This window comes from Trachypithecus francoisi, unplaced genomic scaffold (assembly GCF_009764315.1).
Source record: "Trachypithecus francoisi isolate TF-2019V2 unplaced genomic scaffold, Tfra_2.0 Lachesis_group11, whole genome shotgun sequence".
NCBI lineage: Eukaryota > Metazoa > Chordata > Mammalia > Primates > Cercopithecidae > Trachypithecus > Trachypithecus francoisi.
Window position 1 is genome coordinate 25,565,362 of NW_022681456.1, and position 22,435 is coordinate 25,587,796.

At 39.5% G+C, this 22,435-nt stretch overlaps 1 protein-coding gene and 1 long non-coding RNA gene across 3 annotated transcripts in view; one reads left to right on the forward strand and one right to left on the reverse strand.

Moving 5' to 3' along the window:
• LOC117089466 lies at window positions 1–7,533 on the forward strand. Its single transcript, XR_004439610.1, has 2 exons — window positions 1–43; window positions 5,925–7,533. It is a non-coding gene; the product is annotated as an uncharacterized LOC117089466 (long non-coding RNA).
• PWP1 (PWP1 homolog, endonuclein) overlaps window positions 3,491–22,435 on the reverse strand; it is a 26,120-nt gene continuing 7,175 nt past the window's right edge. For both annotated transcript variants that reach the window (XM_033220769.1, XM_033220770.1), the window contains 12 exons: window positions 21,562–21,647; window positions 21,365–21,461; window positions 17,308–17,418; window positions 16,269–16,399; window positions 14,466–14,527; window positions 10,871–10,967; window positions 10,156–10,217; window positions 9,156–9,267; window positions 7,442–7,532; window positions 7,226–7,347; window positions 5,963–6,068; window positions 3,491–4,841 (listed from right to left, as the gene is read on the reverse strand). In XM_033220769.1, the coding sequence (XP_033076660.1) occupies window positions 4,732–4,841; window positions 5,963–6,068; window positions 7,226–7,347; window positions 7,442–7,532; window positions 9,156–9,267; window positions 10,156–10,217; window positions 10,871–10,967; window positions 14,466–14,527; window positions 16,269–16,399; window positions 17,308–17,418; window positions 21,365–21,461; window positions 21,562–21,647 (1,187 nt within the window). In that variant the 3' untranslated portion in view covers window positions 3,491–4,731. The remainder of the gene's footprint in view (window positions 4,842–5,962; window positions 6,069–7,225; window positions 7,348–7,441; window positions 7,533–9,155; window positions 9,268–10,155; window positions 10,218–10,870; window positions 10,968–14,465; window positions 14,528–16,268; window positions 16,400–17,307; window positions 17,419–21,364; window positions 21,462–21,561; window positions 21,648–22,435) is intronic.

Consider the following 22,435-nt stretch of genomic DNA (forward strand, 5'->3'; position numbering starts at 1 on the left):
AGCAGTCCTCCCACCTCAGCTTCTGAAGTAACTGGGACTACAGGTGAGCGCCACTGCACCCAGGTAATTTTTGGATTTTTTATAGAGATTTTTTATAGAGATGGGGTTTTGCCCAGGGTGGTCTGGAACTCCCAGGCTCAAACAATCTGCTTACTATGGCCTCCCAAAACGCTGGAATTATAGGTGTGAGCCATCATGCTCAGCCAGAGTGTCTTCATCTTTTTAAAGAAAGTATTTTACTTACCATAAAATTCACCCATTTAAAGTGTACAATGCATTGGTTTTTAGGATATTCAAAATAGTGCAACTAGTGCAACCATCACCACAATCCTATTTTAAATCACTTCCTCCACCCAAAAAGATCCTTTTTGTTCATTTGCAGTCACACCCTATTCTCACTCCCAATCCCAGGAAATGACAAGGTACTGTCTATGGATTTGCCTTTTCCTCTGAAAATTTTATATATAAATGGAATTATATAATATATGGCCTCATGTCCAACTTCTCTCGTTTAGCGTGTCTTTTTTTTTTTTTTTTTTTTTGAGATGGAGTCTCGCTCTGTCGCCCAGGCTAGAGTGCTGTGGCCAGATCTCAGCTCACTGCAAGCTCCGCCTCCCGGGTTCACGCCATTCTCCTGCCTCAGCCTCCCGAGTAGCTGGGACTACAGGCGCCCGCCACCTCGCCCGGCTAATTTTTTATATTTTTTAGTAGAGACGGGGTTTCACCGTGTTAGCCAGGATGGTCTCGATCTCCTGACCTCGTGATCCGCCCGTCTCGGCCTCCCAAAGTGCTGGGATTACAGGCTTGAGCCACCGCGCCCGGCCTAGCGTGTCTTAAAGGTTCATCTATGTTGCAATATGTATTAGTGCATTCCTTTTTATCACAGAACAGAAATCCATTTTATGGCAGTCCCACGATTTGTTTATTCATTCACCCACTGATGAACATTTGGATTGTTTCCACTTTGGGGCTGTTAAGAATGACACTGCTGCTGAACGTATGCATGTAAGTCTCTGTAAGGACATGTTTTGTTTCTCTTGGATATATACCAAGGAGTAGTTTCAGGTTCATAAACTTGTGTTTAACTTTTGCCATAATCTTTTTGGATATTGCTCTCCGTCATCCTATTCTGATTCCAGTTACATGTATGTTAGACTTTTTTACCATGCCTGATATGCATCTTATACTTTTTTATACTTTTTCCTCTTTGTATTTTAGTGTGGGTATTTCCCATAGACCTACCCTCACACTCACTAATCCTTCTTCAACTCTAATGTTGTTAGTCTCATACATAAAATTCTCTTAAGTTCTAGAGCTCTCATTTAATTCTTTATAGATTCCAATTCCTTGATGATATATTCAATCTTGTTTTTTCTTACATTTACCAATCCTGCCTATTTCAAAGTTCATGTCCAACATAAGTCCGTGTGAATTTATTATAGGTCTCTTTTTCTCATGGTGCTATTTCTTAGTATGCTTAGAAATTTTTGCTGGAATGCCAGAGACTGTGTATGAAAAACTCTAGAAGCTGTGGATGAAATTATCCTCTTCCAGGGAGGATTCCTCTGTCAAACTAGAGCAGGGACACCTCAATGCAGTCAAAAGCTGAGCTTACTTAAGGCTGGGCTTCAGATTCCTAAAGTTAGCTCTACTGGTTTATCTCAACTTTTCGGGTATAGCCTTTGAGGGGTCACAATGAGAGAGCTTGGAGTGTTTTTAGAGAACTTCCTTTTTGAAATCAAGTTCAATTTTTGTCTTTGCTCTGCTCCTTTTTTCAGTTTTCTTACCTTGTACAACATAAAAAGTGGTAAATGCTTAAGAAAGTCAGCATAGGCACATGGGGTTAATTCTGTGTACATCCCTTCTCCCAGGATCTTTACCCTCAAGTTCTGGTTGCCTTAGAAGCACTTCAGTGCCTTCAAATAGATGTTGCATGCCTCTTGTTCAGCTTTTGTTTAGTGTAAGCTATACTATCACATCTAGAAATGGAAGTATGAAACAAGTTGTTTTTGAAACAAAATCTGGCTATTTGTTCTGATAGGATGTTTTAAAAGTACTTATTTTGAAAAGACCTCCCTTGGCCAGGCATGGTGGCTCACGCCTGTAATCGCAGCACTCTGGGAGGCAAGGCAGGCAGATCACCTGAGGTCAGGAGTTTGAGACCAGTCTGGCCAACATGGTGAAACCCCATCTCCACTAAAAATACAAAAATTAGCTGGGCATGGTGGCAAATGCCTGTAATCCCAGCTACTCAGGAGGCTGAGGCAGGAGAATTATTCAAACCTGGGAGGCAGAGGTTGCAGTGAGCCAAGACCACGCCACTGCACTGCAGCCTGAGTAACCGAGCAACACTCCATCTTAAAACAAACAAAAAAACCTCCCTTCACCTAAAAAAGTATATAAGATTATAGTATACATTTCATACACCACCTTTACTGAAAAGAGCTTTATAAGATGTAGTTTGGGTTGTCCTGAAAAATTGAGGCCTTTAAGTTCTTACCTGTATAATGCTTATACAATATAGTATCATAGAAGTTGATATTTCTACTTTATAAAACAATTGGTTTTGCAGAATTTGAACTCCCGATATAATTAGCTGGCACCTGCCTACATCTGGGTAATTTTTTTTTTTTGAGACGGAGTTTTGCTCCTGTTGCCCAGGCTGGAGTGCAATGACGTGGTCTCAGCTCACTGCAATCTCCGCCTCCCAGGTTCAAGTGATCCTCCTGCCTCAGCCTCCCAAGTAGCTGGGATTAATAGGCATCCACCACCACACCCAGCTAATTTTTGTATTTTTAGTAGAGACGGGGTTTCACCATGTTGGCCAGGATGGGTCTTGGACTCCTGACCTTGAGTGACCTGCCCACCACGGCCTCCCAAAGTGCTGGGATTACAGGCATGAGCCACCTGGGATTACAGGCATGCCCAGCCATCTGGGTAAAATTGTTTAATAGCATTGGGTTTTCACTTTGACAAATATGATTTGCTCCATGGCATTTCCATGTGCTATGTAATGAAAACATCAGTCACCAACAAACTACCAGTGGTGAAAATGTTACATGTTGTTCCCCCACTTTCTATGCCAGACAGGCATTCTAAGCCACACATCTTTGGGCTCAGATGTACCCATACTTAGGTGCAAAACGTACCCACGGTAGGAAGTGATGTGGTTACTCTTTCTTCAAAAAGTCAGTATGACACAATGGAGCCTCCTTTTACATTTATAATCTGGGCTTGGATTTTAATCCCCATGTTACCCAGTTCCCACAGCTTGACTACCCCTATTGCTTGTCTACTCAGATGTCTTACCCACTGCCTGCACTGGCTTTTAGCAATAACTGCAGGTCCCGGCCAGCACTCTTCTGGTCCCAGGTGCTCAGATCTGCTCCAACCAGCTGCTTCAGAGACACATTCTTTTGGCTCAGAAAACACCCCATGCATAGCATTCACCACACTAGCACTTTCAAGTTGGAAACAGGTGTCAACCTCATTTACCACTTGGAAATTTGGTATTTATTAAATACAAATTCTTATTTTAGGCAGATCTATATGACTACATAAAGCAGTGGAAGTTATTTTTTATACATAACTGGGTCTTTTCCTGAGAACTGAAAGTCCTGGGAAGATGCCTATTTTAGAGTTATTATTTATAGAAGAAAACATCAAATTTGAGAGAGAATTAATTGAGTTTAAATCTATTAGAGGACTCCCTCTGTTATTAATTTTTAGTGATCTGGGCCTTATTTTGATACCTAAAAGCCAAATCAAAAGAAAGAAACAATACTCTATCCTTTAATCTCTTTAATTCACACATCTGTCCTTTGTTATAAAGAGGTGTTTTGGTGAACCCAAGTTGTTACACCAATGACATTCCACAGTATCAACATTAGAATGATTGAAGTCACATTCATGAATTATACAGGAAATATCAAAGGTTCATGAACTGATTATTCTTCTGGCAAGTTAGGGTTGGGTCTCATATTATCAAACTAATTTTTAATGCCTACTAAAATTCATGCTTAAGACAATCTACAATTAAAATTGTCCCTTGTTAGGTGGAGAGCAAAGACTTATTCACACTGAATCTCCCATGACTTGTATAGCACTAGGCACAGAATGGCATTCAGTGTTCTGAGAATGAATGAATGGTCTGCCTCTTGTCTTTGATAACAGCGAATATCATGATAGGAAAACAGGGGCATGTAACTTTTACTTACCAAACTCCACAAGTTGCACTGAGCATATTTCTCAATCACGAGCATTAATTTGAGAACAGTTAGGAAGGAAAGTGGAGTCTGTGGGGCACTTGCCTCTGTTTGTGGCCTCCTGTGCAATCTTAGCCAAATTAACAACCTTTCCAGGCCTAGGTTTACCTTAATATTACAGGATTTTATGCTTTAAAAATTCTATAAATTACTACTTATTTACAAACCTAGATTAACGGTGACAGATTACGGTATGTTTAAGGAATTACTTTTTAAAAATCATTATTACTCTTTTTTAAGAAATGCAACAAGAGCCTTACAAACCATCCATTTGAAGAGCAAGCACAAAGACCGGCTCTGTTTGTGGTGCCACCACAGTTGCAGAAAGGAATATCAGGCAGTCAGAAATGAATTGTGTTTCAGTCACTCTGCATGGTTGCTGCCACACATGGAACATTTTTAGGCCAACTTTTCAAAATTTCCAGTTAAGGTAAACAGGAAATTAGATGATCTTCATTAATCTTCATTAAGACTCCATGGGTGTGTCTGAGCTCCTGCTGCCAAAAGGGCCACTAATAGATGAATTTCTTGCACTCCCGAGAACAAGCCTCTCTCGTCTTCCAAATGCTTCATTTACTAAAATACAAACAAACAGTTAAACTAACAGATCAGGAAATTAAGTCAGAATATAAAAAGACACTAAAATGCAGACTTGAGCAATGAGGTTCTCTATTCTGGGGCAGAAATTTTATGAAAATATACTTAGTACTTTATAAATGGTAAAGTGAGTAACCAACTCAGAAGTCCAAGTTAATGTTCTGAATGAAGTGAATTATTTTTTTAAATGGTCCAATTTATTTTTGTACTTTACTTTCTTTGCCATGTCCTGGATTTATCTGATCCACCATGGTGACAGATGTCCCATTCCTTGTAAGTGACCCTCTGCTAGCCTTATTCTACTTCTGACTGCTTCCTACTTTTTCTTTCACTTTTCTCTGATCATAACCAGAACAGAACTTTTTGGACTTAGGACTCACATCAGAGTAACCCAGAGAAAAATCTCAGGATCCTTGTTTTGCATGGGAGGGAGGATGCAGGAATCACATAGTGGGGATATATATATATTATCTCTGTGTTTATAGAATGCACCAGACTACCTCAAAGTAATAAATAAGCAGCCAGGATCCCCTGAAGGGAGAAGAGTGGCCTCTTCCGGAAAGTTGGATTTTGTAGAATTTTATAGTTGAGCAAAGGGTGGATTTATTGACATTGGTAACTGTGGGGAAGAGGGCTATTTGTTGAGACCATGCTATATTTCTTTCCAGCTTTCCCCAAATATCTTTCAATTTTAAGATATGTATTTGTTAAATGATGTACACTTAAAAGTGTGAAGACAAACTTATTTGTGAACATGAACATTACCAATTACATCTGATCTTGTCTCTTTCCTAAGACTACACTGCTTTTGCTATCTTCCTGATGTAGTCACAGGTCACATACTCTGCACTTGGTCTTAGCCAAAATGCTGAGAAACAATTCGAGTCACACATTCTGTGTCAGTCCTTATAGAACTCATTCAGAAAAAGGAGAGGCCAGCATGATGGCTCACACCTGTAATCCCAGCTACACAGAAGGCTGAGGACCAAGGATCGCTTGAGGTCAGGAGTTTGAGACCAGCCTGGGCAACATAGTGAGACCCTTTTTTTTTTTTTTTTAAAGAGGCAGGGGGAGGTGTGCAGAGAACTAAAAATCCTTACCTGAAGAGACTGTGCTTATATCCCAGACCCGAAGCCCTTCTTTTTGACCTCCAAAGGCATAAATAAATGGCAAATCAGGGCAACATGAAGAACAGAAGAGAACTCCCTAGAGAGAGAACAGGAAGATGGTGATTTCAATCTCTTCAGAGAGCCCTAATATCTAGATCTTCACTCTTGTTTCTAAGAACCTATGGTTACTCAAAACCAACTTATGAGTATCACTTTCAAGCCTACTGCACAGGTAGCTCAGAGTCAAGTCAGAAGGGCTATTACAACAATATGAAGCCAGACAAGCAGAGCACGCTGGTTCTTCCACGATGGTATATGCATGTTCTGACCACCCAGGCTGCTCATCTTCATTATCACTCTGTCTCTTAGGGATTTCCTAATAAACCTAACGTGTCATGTATTTCCAGAAACTTTAGCTCTCCTTTTAAACAATGACAATGATGCCAGTTCAAATCATTTTTAAACTTTAATATTTTCTTTTTTACATTTTTATTAATAGGTAATACATATTTGTTACAGAAAATATGAACAAGAAAAATATATGAAAATCTCTCAGGGAGATAACCAGTTTATGTTCTGAGATATAATCTACTAGAGTTAAATGGAAGCATTTAGGCAATTATGCATTTAAAAATAAGCATGAGATGGTACTACAAAAACTGCTTCTGTAACCTGTTTTTCCATTTACATATATTTATTTATTCATACACAATTTTGAACAGCTGTGCAGTGTTATTATGTCTGCAGTCTAACTTATATAACTCAGTGGTTGGCATACAGTAGATGCTCAGTGTTTCTTGAGTGAATCTGGTTATTTCTAAATTTTTCCTACTATACAGTAATTCATTTCAGTGTAGTCATAACTAGTTATGCAAAGAGATAAGATACATAAACTGACCCTAATAACGACAGTGCCCTGAGGTTCAAGATTTCTTGGGATGGTCTTGATTTCAGGGTGAAAAAAAAAGCGGCCATTTCACTTGTGTCCTAGAAAAGCCTCTCCCCAGCGTCCTTGGTCTTACCAAGCAACTGTTAATCATGTGAGTTGGAAAAGAACCAGTCACTGAATTCCCCACTAAGTGTTCTAAGTCATAAAATCCCACCAAATTTGACTAAACTCAAAATTCACTTCCCCAACACATCCATATTAGTTAATGCAATGGTTCCAACAGAAAAACATGCAACACAAGTTCCGAAGAAAGACAAGGTCAGAAACAGAATAAATAAAAAACAGATACCCAGGGAGATTCTTACCATTTTCATGTCCCTAGAATGAACTAGACTTGGCCTATCTCCTAAGATGTCCCAGATCTTCACGTATTTGTCAGCTGAAGCAGTCACGAGACAGCCCTTGATTTGACTGCTAAGATCAAGACCTAAGGGAAGATTAGTTCAGACACTCTCACTTTGAAATACAGATTTACTTCATCATAAGTTAATAAAAATGAAAGAAGCATTACTCTTGCTCACCAGAGATTTCATCATTGTGTGCATTAAGTGTAAAAATTGGCATATCTGAACGTGCATCCAAATTATACACAAAGCCGTCATCTGTACTGGCCTAGAAAGAGTAAAAGATGGGCAAGGTCATGCTACGTCACAAAATCTAACAATGGGTAAAAAGTCTAAGTCATAGTGAAAATCAGCTATATGACTTAGTGGTGGAGCTTATGAAAAATTAACATGGACAGAAGTCATTTACTTTTGGACGACCTGAGTTTGCACTCACATGGGCTAATTCAGTTGACATGTCTACTGGATATGAGTATGAAGCTGTGGTGAGTGGTCTGGAATGGGGCTAGAGAGGCAGAAGCAAAGAGGCCATAGTTACGTCCACGTGAACAGAGGCCTGGTAAGCATGGCTACTCAAGTTGTAGGCTGAGGAGGCATCCACAGAAGTGGGTCAGAGAGGGAAGAAGGGACAGGGAAGAGTGTCAAAGAACCAAGGCGTGACCAACAGTCTAATTGACCAGTGTGGCAGCAGAGAAATTCAATCAGATAAGGAACTTAGGACTGAAAGGCAGATTAGAGTGGGTTGTTACACTGTCAAGAAAGGAAGAAGAAATGAAGGAATTAAGAGACAGACACAGAGTCGTAAATGGGAGACAGAAACCTGAGCCTGTATACAGGTCAAGGGCAATAGCCAGTACAAGAAAAAAGGATAAAGAAAGGACGGCTGAGGCAGTCTGAAGGCTGGGCCAGGGAAGAGAAGGCTTGGCTCTTATTTGAGATGAGAGGGAAGCAGGTGAACCATTTCATCTACTTTAACCTCCCACTTCCCTAAATATTTGGGATTTTAGTATCTATGATCATTTGTTAGCAAATAATCTCTAAGTTTCTGTGCTTGAAGAGTGAGAGCCGAAGTACACTACAACATTCAAGTACAACTGGAACTTCATTCCTGATCATTGTAAAATGAGTCTGGCTTCAGGCTGCCTGGCTAGGAACAGCATGCACCTCTACTAATGGTGCAGAATTGAGATTAAGTATCTCAGAATCATTACTTCAGAAACCTTATTAAAACTGTCCACATCTTTTGAGAAAGCTGTTTTTAAAAAACTCTTTCCCACCTTTGCAACACACTACATATTTACTTTAGGAAAACTGGGCAACAGATTTAACTAATCTTCCCTCTGGATGAAAGCTGGGCTCTTCTTTTTACATGTACTGAAATGTCAGTGGAATCTTTGGATGCTACGTGGAAAATCATCGTCCTCCCTAGATAATAAGGGTATTTAGAGAGAGGTCTTATACTTTTTTTCCTATTTGGGAGATAGTGCTATAAATTAAACAGGTTAGCATTCTCATCACTAGAGCTCCATTTAAGCGTGAGGATTTAAATAAAAATATCTTTTTGGACTGATTTAGCCATTAAACAAAAAATACTAACTATGCTTAGTATTTCAAACAACACTACAATAAAATGATCAAAATCATTAAATAAAACGTGGCACACTTTGGAATGGCCGGCAACCAGCAAAATCATTTACATGTTCACTACTTTTAAAATAAGAGCCATTCTCTTATTAAAAAAACAAAACAAAAACCTTATGCTTTCAACCCTAAATCCAAATACTTCATTCTGTTAAAACAGAAAAGGCTTTTCAGATAATTCTCTCTACTATGGAATTTAAAAAGTCTTTAGTAACCTAGAAAAGCAAAACAATAACATGCATACTCTTACCAAAAAATGACAAGGTGAAAAGTGATTCCAAGTCACTCTCTCTATCTGCCCACTGAATCGCCACATTCGATGGCTTTCATCTGGACTTCGGCAGTCATACAAAGCCACTGACCTAGACACATTCAGGCAAAGTTAGGGTTTTAAGAGTTCAATTCTCCTATATGTTTCATTCATAATGAAATAGTAATAAAATAGCACTGTGAAATCAAGATTCATTTAAAGCCTGTTTTAAGGTTCTAAATAAAGTAGAAAAAAAATGAGCTGAGTTTCAGTAATTGATGGATTCTGATCTTAACACTTGAAGGCACTGATGGCTCTAATGTTACAGTGGTTTTGACCTTCTCCAGGTCAAATCTTCCGCTCTCAAGAAGAATCCTCTCTATGTCCAAAAAGCCCAGGACGATTTCTAATTTCCCCTTCTCTGGTTGAGCTCAGAGCCGGGTTACTCATGTCTTAGGCACACTTACTCTCCACAAGCACGTTATTGTGTTGGGGGAAGCAAGGGATGCACTTTTGTAATTCTGCATGAATCACAAGAAATGTAAACATACCACGCTTCAAGAGAGTACGAAATGAAAATAAAGACTGCAAAGCTGGTTTTGGCTTCTACTATCTGTTTCTCCCACCCATAGACCCAATCTATAAAAAGGAGCACTGATGTGAGGTAGAAACCCCATAATTGACCAGTGGCCCCAATTCTTCACATCTCTCTATATCCATGGCCTCTGTCATGTGACATGGGAATTCTTCCCATAAAGGCAAAGTACAGCCTCTAAAAGCCAAAGAAGTTCCTAGTTCCTACAGTTATATTATTATGACAGAACCATGTTCCCTTGTAGCCTGAAAGGACCCAAGTTCAAAGGAAAGATAAGTAGTGCAAATAATTTAAACACAAAGGTGGCCTCAGGGATACATTCTGCCTGGGTATCAAATGATACTTTTAAAATGACTTCTAGAGGATAAAAACAGAGCAGCAATCATTCCTGCTGTGCTTTCTTACTTATCATACGAGCCAGAAATCAGAGTCTGTGCTTCAAATGGATGAAACTGCAGCGTCTGGACCTAAAGGGAGGAAACATAAATGCAGGTATCTCTGTTTGTTTGCTTTTCGTAAAATTACCTAACGTGGTAAGAATCTATTTGACAGTTATTTCTATAAATGCTTCCCTTTGAAATAAACAAAAGAAACATAAATGTACTGCATAATCAAAGGGCAAACCATGCTCCCATATAAAGACTGGGCACTTAAAGAAAATGTAGTTTCCCCAAACTGTTTGGCAGAATACTTAGGTCCCTCAAATGTTAGAAGATACTCAGAAGAAAAAGGGAAGTAGTCAAACCCATCTGGTGAATTCCCCATGCTCCAGAAGTCCCAAAACAATGTGCATTAGATCCCTGGGGAATAATGCAGTAATGGGTGTTAATTCTTTAATATCATTGTGACTGACAGCCCTCATCCTTTTTTAGGAGCCTCTATAAATATGTTACAGGGCACTAAAGTAACCATACCTTTCTGTACCCATTTTTTCATCTCTGAGATGGGCATTATACCTACCACACAGGGCTTTGTGAAAATCCTAAGAGATAACAGGTGAAAGCACGCTGCAAGCCAGGTAAAATTATTTTCAAAGCCATATATAAATGTCTGAGATTATTTTTAGCCAACATTTGTGTCTGAGTTTTAAGAACCGCTGTGATCAACTAAATCACCATACCTTGTCTGTGTGTACAGCGAGGCTAGCTGCTGGTTTCCCCAAGGACATATCCCACAGAATTACAGTGTTGTCCGCTGATGCACTTGCTAAAACATTTCTGAGAAAGGGAAGAATCCAATCAGGTAATCTTTTAAAAGTCAGGAGCATTAAATATGAGAAAAAGATTGCATTTACAATAGCATCAGAAAGATAAAATACTTAGGAATAAATTTAACAAAGACTTACATAATGAAAACTACTGAAGATTATGAAAAGAAACAAGAGTATCTAAAGAAGTGGAAAGACACCCCATGTTCATGTATTAGAAGACTTAATAGTGTTAATATGGAAATACTACATCTACAGATGGAGCTATAAACTGATCTACAGATTCAACCAATCTCTTTCAAAATCCCTGATGACGTTTTTCTTTCTTTTTGCAGAACGTGACAAGCTGATTCACAGCCAGGCAGTGGCTGACACCTGTAATCCCAGCACTTTGGGATGCTGAGGCATGTGGATCACTTGAGGTCAGGAGTTCAAGACCAGCCTGGCCAACATGGTGACACCCCTTCTCTAAAAATACAAAAAATTAGCTAGGCACGGTGGCGCACACCTGTAATCCCAGTTACTCAGGAGTCTGAGGCAGGAGAATAGCTTGAACCCAAAAAGCAGAGGTCACAGTGAACCGAGATCATGTCACTGGACTCCAGCCTGAGCGACAGAGTGAGACTCTGTCTCAAAACAAAACAAGATGTACTACTATTAGTATTAGACTAATAATAATAAAACAAAAGTGACAAGCTGATTCCTAAAATGCAAGGAACCTAGAATAGCTAAAATAGTACTAAAAAAAAGAACAAAGTTGGCAAGCTCATACTTCCTGGCATCAAAACTTACTGAAAATCTACAGCAATCACAGCAATGTGCTACTGGCAATAAGGACATACAGATTAATGGACTAAAACTAACAGTCCAGAAATAAACATTTATAGTCACTGGTTTTTGACAAGGGTACTCAGGTAATTAAATGTTCAATGGGGAAAAAAGTCTTATCAACAAATGGGGCTGGGCATGGTGGCTCATGCCTATAATCCCAGCACTTTGCGAGGCAGAGGCAGGCAGATCACTTGAGGTCCAGAGTTTGAGACAAGCCTGGCCTACATGGTGAAACCCTGTCTCTATTAAAAATACAAAAATTAGCCAGGCATGGTGGCATGCACCTGTATTCCCAGCTACTCAGGAGGCTGAGGCAGGAGAATCACTTGAACCCTGGAGGTTGGGGGGGGGGGTGCAGTTAGCTGAGATCACACCACTGCACTCCAGCCTGGGTGACAGAGTAAGACCCTGTCTCAAACAAAACAAAACAAAAACAAATGGTTCAGGCACAAATGAATCATCTTCATGAAAAATAATGAAGTTGGACCCCTACCTCACACCATACACACACAAAAAAACTCAAAATGGATCATGGACTTCAATGTAAAAGCTAATACTATAAAACTCTCAGAAGGAAACATACATGTAAACCATCATGACCCTGATTTAGGCAATGGTTTCTTAGCTACAACATCAAAAGCATGAACAACAAAATTACACACCATCACATGAAAAACCCGTGCTGCAAATGATAGCACCAAGAAAGTGAGAAAACAACCCACAGAATAGAAGAAAATATTTGCAAATCATGTATTTGGTAGGAGTTAGTATTCAGAATATATGAGAACTCCAAAAATTCAACATCAAACACAAAAAACAGGCAAAGGGAGGCCAGGCTTGGTGGCTCATGCCCATTATCCCAGCACTTTGGGAGGCTGAAGTGGGAGGATCACCTGAGCCCCAGGAAGTCAAGACTACAGTGAGCAATGATTGTGCCACTGCACTCCAGCCTGGGTAACAGAGTGAGACCCCCGTCTCAAAAAAAGTAAGCAAACAACTTGAAAAACATTTCTCCCAAAGAAGATACACAAATGGCCAATAAGTACAAAACAAAGATGCTCAACATCACTAATCGTTAAGAAATGCAGATTAGGCCAGGTGTGGTGGCAGCCCCTGTACTCCCAGTGAGTTGGGAGGATGAGGCGGGGGGACTGCTTGAGTCCAAGAGTTTGAGACCAGCCTTAGCAACATAGTTAGACCACCATCTTAAAAAAAAGGGGGGGAATGCAAATTAAAACCGCAGTGAGATACCACTTCACACCCATTAGGATGGCTATTACGAAAAACAGAAAATAACCAATGTTGGAGATGCTAGAGCCCTTGTGTGCATTGTTGGTGAAAATGTAAAATGGTGCAGCTACTATGGAAAATAGTATGGTGGCTCCTCAGAAAATTAAAAATAGAATCACCATAAGATCCAGTAATAACACTTTTGGGTACATACCCAAAATAATTGAAAGCAAGTACTTGAATATTTGTACACCCACATTCACAGCAGCATTATTCACAGTATCCAAAAGGCAGAAGCAGCAATCCAGGTGACCACACATAAATGAACGGGTAACATACCTTACATACAATGGAATGTTATTTAGCCTTAAAAAGGAAGGAAACTGACACTTATTAGAACATGACTGAACCTGAAGACATTAAGTCAAATAAGCCAGTTGCAAAGAAGTAAGTCTGTATGATTCCATTCATATGAGGTACTTAGTCAAATTAATGGAGACAAAGTGGAGTGGTGGTTGCCGGGGCTGGGGGTTGGGGAAATGGGGAGTTAGTGTTTAAAGGGCAGAGCTGCAGTGTGGAAAGATGAAAATGTTCTGGAGATGCATTGTGGTGATGGTTGCACAACTCTGTGAATGTACTGAAAGCCACTGAACTCCACACTTAAAAATGGTAAAAGTGGTGATATGATTTGGCTATGTCCCCACCCAAATCTCATCTTGAACTGTAGCTCCCATAATTCCCACGTGTTGTGGGAGGGACCAGGTGGAAGGTAATTGAATCATGGGGACAGGTCTTTCCTGTGATGTTCTCGTGATAGTGAATGGGTCTCATGAGATCTGACGGTTTTATAAAGGAGTTCCTCTGCACCTGCCCTTTCTCCTGCCTGCCACTACGTAAGACATGACTTTGTTCCTCATTTGCTTTCCGCCATGACTGTGAGGCCTCCCCAGCCATATGGAACTGAATCAGTTAAACCTCTTTCCTTTACAAATTACCCAGCCTTGAGTATGTCTATATTAGCAGCATGAAAAGACTAATACAAGTGTTAATTTTTATGTTATATGTATTTTGCCATAATTTAAAGAAAAAAGAATAAAAGAGTATATGGTGAGATGTGAAAACAAATAAAAATGTCTCCTGGGAAGACACACAATCCTATTGCATCATGGGCACTGCCAAACACCCTGTTTTTTCCCAGTGGTGGTGGAGATAGGGCACTTGGTCACCAAACATGTAATGAGCACCCACAGTGATGAGCTGGCAGGTGACCTGGAGGATGCAAAGAAACAGATGGCAGAGCTCCTGCCCGCAAGCAAAGCATCCTACAAGAAAGGAAGACAGATAGACACAAAGGTCCATGGCACAAATAAAGAGATGAGTGTAGGCATGAGGTAAGATCACAATGGCTACAGTCTTTTACAGTCATTCAAATGTTATTTCTTTTTACCTGATTAGCTTATTCCATGAAAGGTCAAGGACAGCATCGGTATGCCCTTCTGCTGAGGAACTCTGTAATAATTGTTTTAATTATTTTTTGTATTAAAGTCCCCCCATAATAAAACTGAATATATTAATTTGCAAGATTCTTTAAACCTTAAGATTGTTTTGAGATGGAGTCTCGCTCTGTTGTCCTGGCTAGAGTGCAGTTACATGATCTCAGCTCACTGCAACCTCCACCTCCTGGGTTCAAGCAATTTTCCTGCCTTAGCCTCTTAAGTAGCTGGGATTACAGGCACACGCCCCCATGCCCAGCTAATTTTTATATTTTTTGTGGAGATGGGGTTTTGCCACATTGGTCAGGGTGGTCTGGAACTCCTGACCTCATGATCCACTCTCGGCCTCCCAAAGTGTTGGGAGTGTGAGCTACTGCACCCGACCTATTGTTTTGATATTATATAAACTTTTGAAGACTAAAAGAAATAAAACCTTGTCTCCCTGTTAGAGACTCATGATAAATTTCATTACAGGGGCTGGGCGTGGTGGCCCACACTGTAATCCCAGGACCTTGGGAAGCTAATGTGGGAACATCGCTTAAGCCCAGGAGTTCAATACCAGCCCAGCCAACATAGCAAAACTCTGCCTTTACAAAAAAGGCAAAACTTAGCCAGGCATGGCAGCATGAGCCTATAGTCTCAGCTACTTGGGAAGCTGAGGTAGGAGAATAAGAGGATCTCTTGAGCCCAGGAGTTTGAGGCTGCAGTGAATTATAATCGTGCCACTGCACTCCAGTCTTGGGAGACAGAGCAAGACCTTACCTCTTAAAAAAAAAAAAGAAAAAAATTTCTTTACAGGGAACAAGGAAGAAACTATAATAATTTATTTTTTTAGAGACAAAATATCGCTCTGTCACCCAGGTTGGAGTGCAGTGGCACTCGATCATGGCTCACTGCAGCCTCGACCTCCTGGGCTCAAGCACTCCTCCCACTTAGGCCTCCCAAAGTGCTGGGACTATAGGCATGAGCTACTATGACTGGCCTAGCAGTTCTTTTTTTCCCTTGAGACAGTCTCGCTCTGTCACCCAGGCTGGAGTGCAGTGGTGCGATGTAAGCTCACTGCAACCTCTGCCTCCCAGGTTCAAGTGATTCTCCTGCCTCAGCTTCCCCAGTAGCTGGGATTACAGGCACACACCACCACACCCAGCTAATTTTTGTATTTTTAATAGAGACAGAGTTTCACCATGTTGGCCAGGCTGGTCTCGAACTCCTGACCTCAGGTGATCCACCCACCTCAGCCTCCTAAAGTGCTGGGATTACAGGTGTGAGCCATGTGCATGGCCCAGCCTAGCAGTTCTTAATCTAGGTACTGTAATTATACAAATATCATTATGGCTCCCAACCCTCATAAAACCTAAGTTTTAAAAGTTGCAGGGTTAATACATGGATAATTAGAATTCAACACAATAACAATTTTTTTTTTACAGATTAGTATATCTGTATAAATAGCTACTGTATTTGGAAGAGGCTCATTATCCGAGAGTCCTTCATCTATGGTAGCTATTCATATTAATATACTAGCTTTGAACTAGTTTTGTGTAAGAAAGAACAACATGACAATGGAGGTTTTATGCAATCAGAAATAAGTTTTCTTTGGATGGGCTTTTCAAAACTAAAAATTACAATAATTTCATAACTACCTATCCCATCTCACCAAGAATACCTGATTGAAAAAGTGTATGTTCTTACCCTTCACCCCTGCTCCCGAGTAAACTTATCTCTGACATTAGAGTTTAAATATTTATTAACTTCTTTACCTTCTTTCCTTTCTTTTTCTTCTTTTTTGAAAGTTTACTTCCAAGTGTGAAGACTGGCTCTAAAGAGTCCACTATATCAAGGTCCCACACTTCAATAACAGGGGTCATGTTTCCTACAGCAATGTAATTTCCTATGGGAGGAAACGATGCATGTATGATTACACAAAAAAAGACATACAGAACTTCTAATCAAATACATTACACTGTAGATCAACTGAAAAATGCTCTAGAGCAGTGCTTCTCAAACTTATATGCATATGCAGCATCTGAATATTACAAATACAGATTGTATTTCAGGTGGTTCTGGGTGGGCAGTTCTAACTAGTTCACAGGTGATAACTATGCTGTGCTGCTGCTGGTCTTTGGGCCACAATTTCAGTAAGAAAGGCTCAATCTCTTGGCCCCAGTGTTTTCACTTACATAATGGGAATAACCCTCCTCCCTTCCTCCTTCATGGGGTGCTGCGGGGATGAAGATCAGATCAGATCATGAATTGTGAACAAGGTTTACAAACAAGATGTAAGAGAGTATAATCAGTGTTTATTAAGCACTGACAGTATAATCAGTGTTTACCTTTATTAAAAAGTGCGGAGAGGTGCAACTAATAGTGTGCAGATGTGGTTACAAAGACTAACATGAGAACCTAATTACTTGTGACAAGCCTCTTCATTTCGGTTTTACCTTACTTTTTCTAAAACAGGTTATGCCACTGAAATCTAGCTGGTAACATCTCACACATCAGGCCATTTATACAGAGTCTGTATGGGACCTTTACAGTTCTACGGTCGAAAAGGCTTCAGGTCCCGTCCTTCAGCTTGTAGTAGAGCAGCTACCTCCTTACCTGTCTAAAGTCTGGGGATTTATGGACCCCAAACAATAAAGTGATGGTGTGTTAAGAACTCTAACTTCATAAAATAACAGTAACTTCAGAAAATATCAGCAACAATTCTGAAAACATTCAAGAGAATACATAATTTATGGAGCTAGGAGAAAATACTAAGACTGGAAATCACTGAACAACCTTAAGTTTTCTAATTACCAGTAGAATCATCTGGGCTAGGATCAAAATTCAGCCATTCCACACTCAGAGGATATGCAGACAAGAGTATATCATGGTGTACATAAAAAGAGTCTTCTTCTTGATTATAAACTGAAAAGATTGGGAAAAGAGATTTTAATGCATCAGAACAAGTCATCAAAAATCACATCCCACTCAAAAAAACAAATTTTTTTTTTTATGCCTTTCCTTTTTTATTTAAAAAATTTTCATGCCACCCTAGAAAATTCTTTTTTTTTTTGAGACGGAGTCTCGCTCTGCCACCCAGGCTGGAGTGCAGTGGCCGGATCTCAGCTCACTGCAAGCTCCGCCTCCCGAGTTTACGCCATTCTCCTGCCTCAGCCTCCCGACTACAGGCGCCCGCCACCTCGCCCGGCTAGTTTTTTTTTTTTTTTTTTTTTTTTTAAATTATACTTTAAGTTCTAGGGTACATGTGCATAACGTGCAGGTTTGTTACATATGTATACTTGTGCCATGTTGGTGTGCTGCACCCATCAACTCATCAGCACCCATCAACTTGTCATTTACATCAGGTATAACTTCCAATGCAATCCTCCTCCCCTCCCCTCTCCCTGTGATAGGCCCCAGTGTGTGACGTTCCCCTTCCCGAGTCCAGGTGATCTCATTGTTCAGTTCCCACCTATGAGTGAGAACATGCGGTGTTTGGTTTTCTCTTCTTGTGATAGTTTGCTGAGAATGATGGTTTCCAGCTGCATCCATGTCCCTACAAAGGACTCAAACTCATCCCTTTTTATGGCTGCATAGTATTCCATGGTGTATATGTGCCACATTTTCTTAATCCAGTCTGTCACTGATGGACATTTGGTTTGATTCCAAGTCTTTGCTATTGTGAATAGTGCTGCAATAAACATACGTATGCATGTGTCTTTATAGCAGCATGATTTGTAATCCTTTGGGTATATACCCAGTAATGGGATGGCTGGGTCGTATGGTACTTCTAGTTCTAGATCCTTGAGGAATCGCCATACTGTTTTCCATAATGGTTGAACTAAAAACAAATTCTATTAAATGTATGTGAGCCATGTGCTTCAAAGTGAGACATTTGATATTATAAAGAGATTCTAGGCTGGGCACGGTGGCTCACGCCTGTAATCCCAATACTTTGGGAGGCCAAGGTGGGCAGATCACTTGAGGTCAGGAGTTCGAGACCAGCCTGGCCAACATGATGAAACCCCCGTCTCTACTTAAAATACAAAATTAGCAAAAATTAGCAAAATTAGCAAAAATTTAAGTCTACTGAAAATACAAAAATTAGCTAGGTGTGGTGGTACGCACCTGTAGTCCCAGCTACTAGGGAGGCTGAGGCAGGAGAACAGCTTGAACCCAGGAGGTGGAGGTTGCAGTGAGCTGAGATCGCACCACTGCACTCCAGCCTGGGCAACAGAGCGAGACTCCATCTCAAAAAAAAAAAAAAAAAAAGATTCCAATATCATGACTAGGCAAAAATTCTGCATGTCTAATACAGTCCCATCTTGTGGCATACCCCACAGGAGAAAATGAACACTGACATCTGATACTCCACCTGCATCCTTGTCAGATAAATGGTCCTGTCTTCTAGGTCATTCACAGAAAACAAATGTTCATAAGGTCTCCACAAGAAGTACTTATTTTATCTTTTAATGGTCTAGCTGCTTATAACCCAAAAAGAACAAACAAAAAATAGCACGGGAGAGAAATAACTCATATTTGGAAATGTAAATGCTTATCAAAAATTACTGTTCTTTAATATTTTTAAAAAAGGTTTATGAAGATGAACGATAGAAACAAAGCTCCCGATAACATCCTTTTGGAATATGGCGACTAACAGCTCCTTAACATTCACAGCTGTAATGTTAAGCAGCAAAAACACTGTAAAATCAACGACTAAGAAGTCTTTTTAAAATTTGAAACACTGATAAAACAGAACCCACTAATCAGAACCTCCCCATATGCTTTTTATTAAGAAAGAGGCAAATATATAATAAGTTAAGGATTTTATTTTTAATTCCTCAGATCGCTGCTTCTGGAATCGATCCTGGGACTAGCAGATTGGTGTAATATTCTATCACATCCCTATGATGAGAATTCACGTTCAAAATCATTAGACTGTGGTCCTACAAAAACCTCAACCATGTTCTATATACTCAGCTTACATTTTACATAAAATTGGTAATAATACTTTAAAACATAGTCTTAACCATGTGAGATCAATATTTGGATCAGTTTTAGAATATAAATTTGAAGTTATTCTTACACAGACATACTGGGAAATTTAGAAATTCCTTCCATACCCAAATAATAAAGTGTATCTATAATAACCTAACTTAGAAGGAAATGGAAATATAACAGCTTTAACTTCTTTCTCAGCTCCTCTTTGATCCTGAGTTCAAAGGAATGACTATAAGTTCTCAGATAGGAATGAATAAAAAAACAATGATGACAAAAAAAACTGTAATAGGGTCTCAATTTTTTGGAATAGAATTGGTCTTAAAAGCAAAGTAAACAAATGGTTTTCATTTGAAATATGTAAAAGTTCAAAGATATCAAGAGTTAGAAAGAATGACTTCACATTAAATTGCCTGCTATGCATAAATAGATCACAATGAGCCATGGGATAAAATGGGCCTCATCTACAGGCTTCCCATGGACAGCCTTAAGGATTCTGAAGAGTTATAGAAATCCAAGCTAAACAATGGATGCTGTGATGAAGCAACCTAGAAGATGCCGATAAACATTAAGCCTAAGGGTTTTATTTTTTCAAGCTGTGTAACTGTGTTTCCTGTAACAAAAGGACTTATCAGCCTAATAATCTCTTTGAATCTTCAAAGTCTCAAGACGATCTGAAGACTGCTGGGGGAGGACAGTATCAGGCAAGGATGGACTTGTCTGAGGATATGAGCACAGTGGAAGGGGCATGAAAAACAAAAGGGAGAATCTGTAAGCAGAGTGCTCCAGACATTGTGGAAGTCCACTTTTAGCATATAAAAAACAGATTTTACATTAAAAATACCAAAGTGAGGCAAGCCATTCAATATTAAATCAAAAATAGCAACATTTAAAAATATGATTTAAAAATTCCTATTTTCATGCCTACTTCTGATTACTGCAAAGCTTTCGCTTCTGGCTTTGGTACAAATATTCCTTGAAGTGGAAAAGGTGATCAAGATGTTTTGGTTCCAAAAAAGAAATGTGGCCCTTTGTGTTGAATAATTATGAAGAAAATAAAATGTTTTGCAAAGGGGAAATATCTGAAATAACTATTTAAAAAACATGAGAAAAACCTGTCTATCCAGTATAATCCACATAAAGAAAAAGTAGCCAGAAAATAAATTAGGAGTAAATATCCAAGGTGGCAAGTTATTAACTCAGAGGAATAGGATTATGCATTTTTATCTCCCTAAGAGATGGGGTCTTTGTCACCCAGGCTGGAGTACACTGGCGCAAACACAGAATCATAGCTCACTGTAGCCTAGAACTCATGGGCTCAAGCGATCCTCCCGCCTTACTTAGCCTCCCAAAATGCTGGGATTACAAGTGTGAGGCACCGCACCCGGCCTTCTATTTTCATATATAGTTTTACTTCCAGGTTTTTTATAGTGGGAGTAGGAGATGAGTGAAAAACAGGCAATCCTATTTGAATAAAAGATTGAAAACCTCTATGAGGCCAGGTGTGGTGGCTCACACCTGTAATACAGCACCTAGCACTTTGGGAGGTCAAAGCAGGATTGCTTGAGCCCAGTTCAGGACAGCCTGGGCAACACAGTGAGACCCTGTTTATATATGAAAACAAAAAAAGACACCCCTATGAAAAATTTCCAGGGGATTTATTTCCATAGAAAATTCAGATACCAAAGTGATGTACTGGACTACACATGTCCAGAACAATAACCAAGAAATTGGCCACCTGTGTAAAAGTTAACTATGTAACCAACTTAAACAAGATACAATAGGATCTGGCACCTAAAAATGAAACGGTAACTAATTCACTTATTATTTTACCATCACTTAGAAAATCTTTAGTTAGGGATTTGTCACTTACCATGCACCTCTAAATTGCACTGGTCCTGTTCAGCTCGGCCACAAACTATGAGATTATCACTGGGCTTAATCAAGAAATCTTCACGTTCATATTGTTCCTAAGTGAAAGGAAAAATATGTCATTGGCTAGAAGCACAGAGCCAGTAAGGTTTTTCAAACACTTAAGAGCATAGTTAGAAAAACGATGTAAATATTTACTGTATCTTTCAGAGTAACGTAAGGATCTTGATCATTACTCCCGTAGACCGTAAGACCCAAGAGAGATTCACCAAGAGTCTCAGCATCTGTAAGAAAAATTGACACGCTAAAATAATAAAATTGTCATCTTGACAAAAACATTTTTTCTATGACATCCATTCTTGGACTTACATGCAACCATCTATTTTATAACTAACTCTGGATCATCTAGAGTTGGGAACGGAAACTACATAAGAAGAAGCAGGAATTTAAAAGCCATTTGTATTTGACCTTTGGAATGGATTTCAGACAGTCTTGGAATTCACAATCTTCCATTGAAAGAATTGTATTAGGGAATTAGACCCTTTTAGAAAATATGAGAACTCTCTTGAGATTCTCCTACTAGCTCCCTGCATTCATGACTGAAGGTGCTACAGAGAGGCAGCCTTGAGGACCTGCAAATAAAATGACCCTAAAACACTGAAATCAACAGAATAAATAAGGGTTGCCTGATCAAATAAAACTGAGAAATGACTAGTTTCAAAAAATTAACCAGGTTACTCTACTGCACATGTTCTGATATGCTAATATGCCTTGTAAGCATATGAAAAATGAAATACTGTATGCTCTTTCCACTAAACTTACTTGAAAATGAAATTGTTCTTTTATGGCACATCTACAATGGTAACAAAGGATAACTCAGGAAAAGGAAGCTACACTGAATTGTTAGAGGAAGCCACTTTGAGGAGGCAGGATTGATAGGTCTTAAACATCTGATAAGCAACAGAGAAAGCAATTTCTGCTACATGAGAAAGAGATGATTCTGAATGCCATCTCTCCAGGCTGGGTTAGCTCTTTGTTTCTCTGTATATCCATGGCACTCTGTCCCTAACAA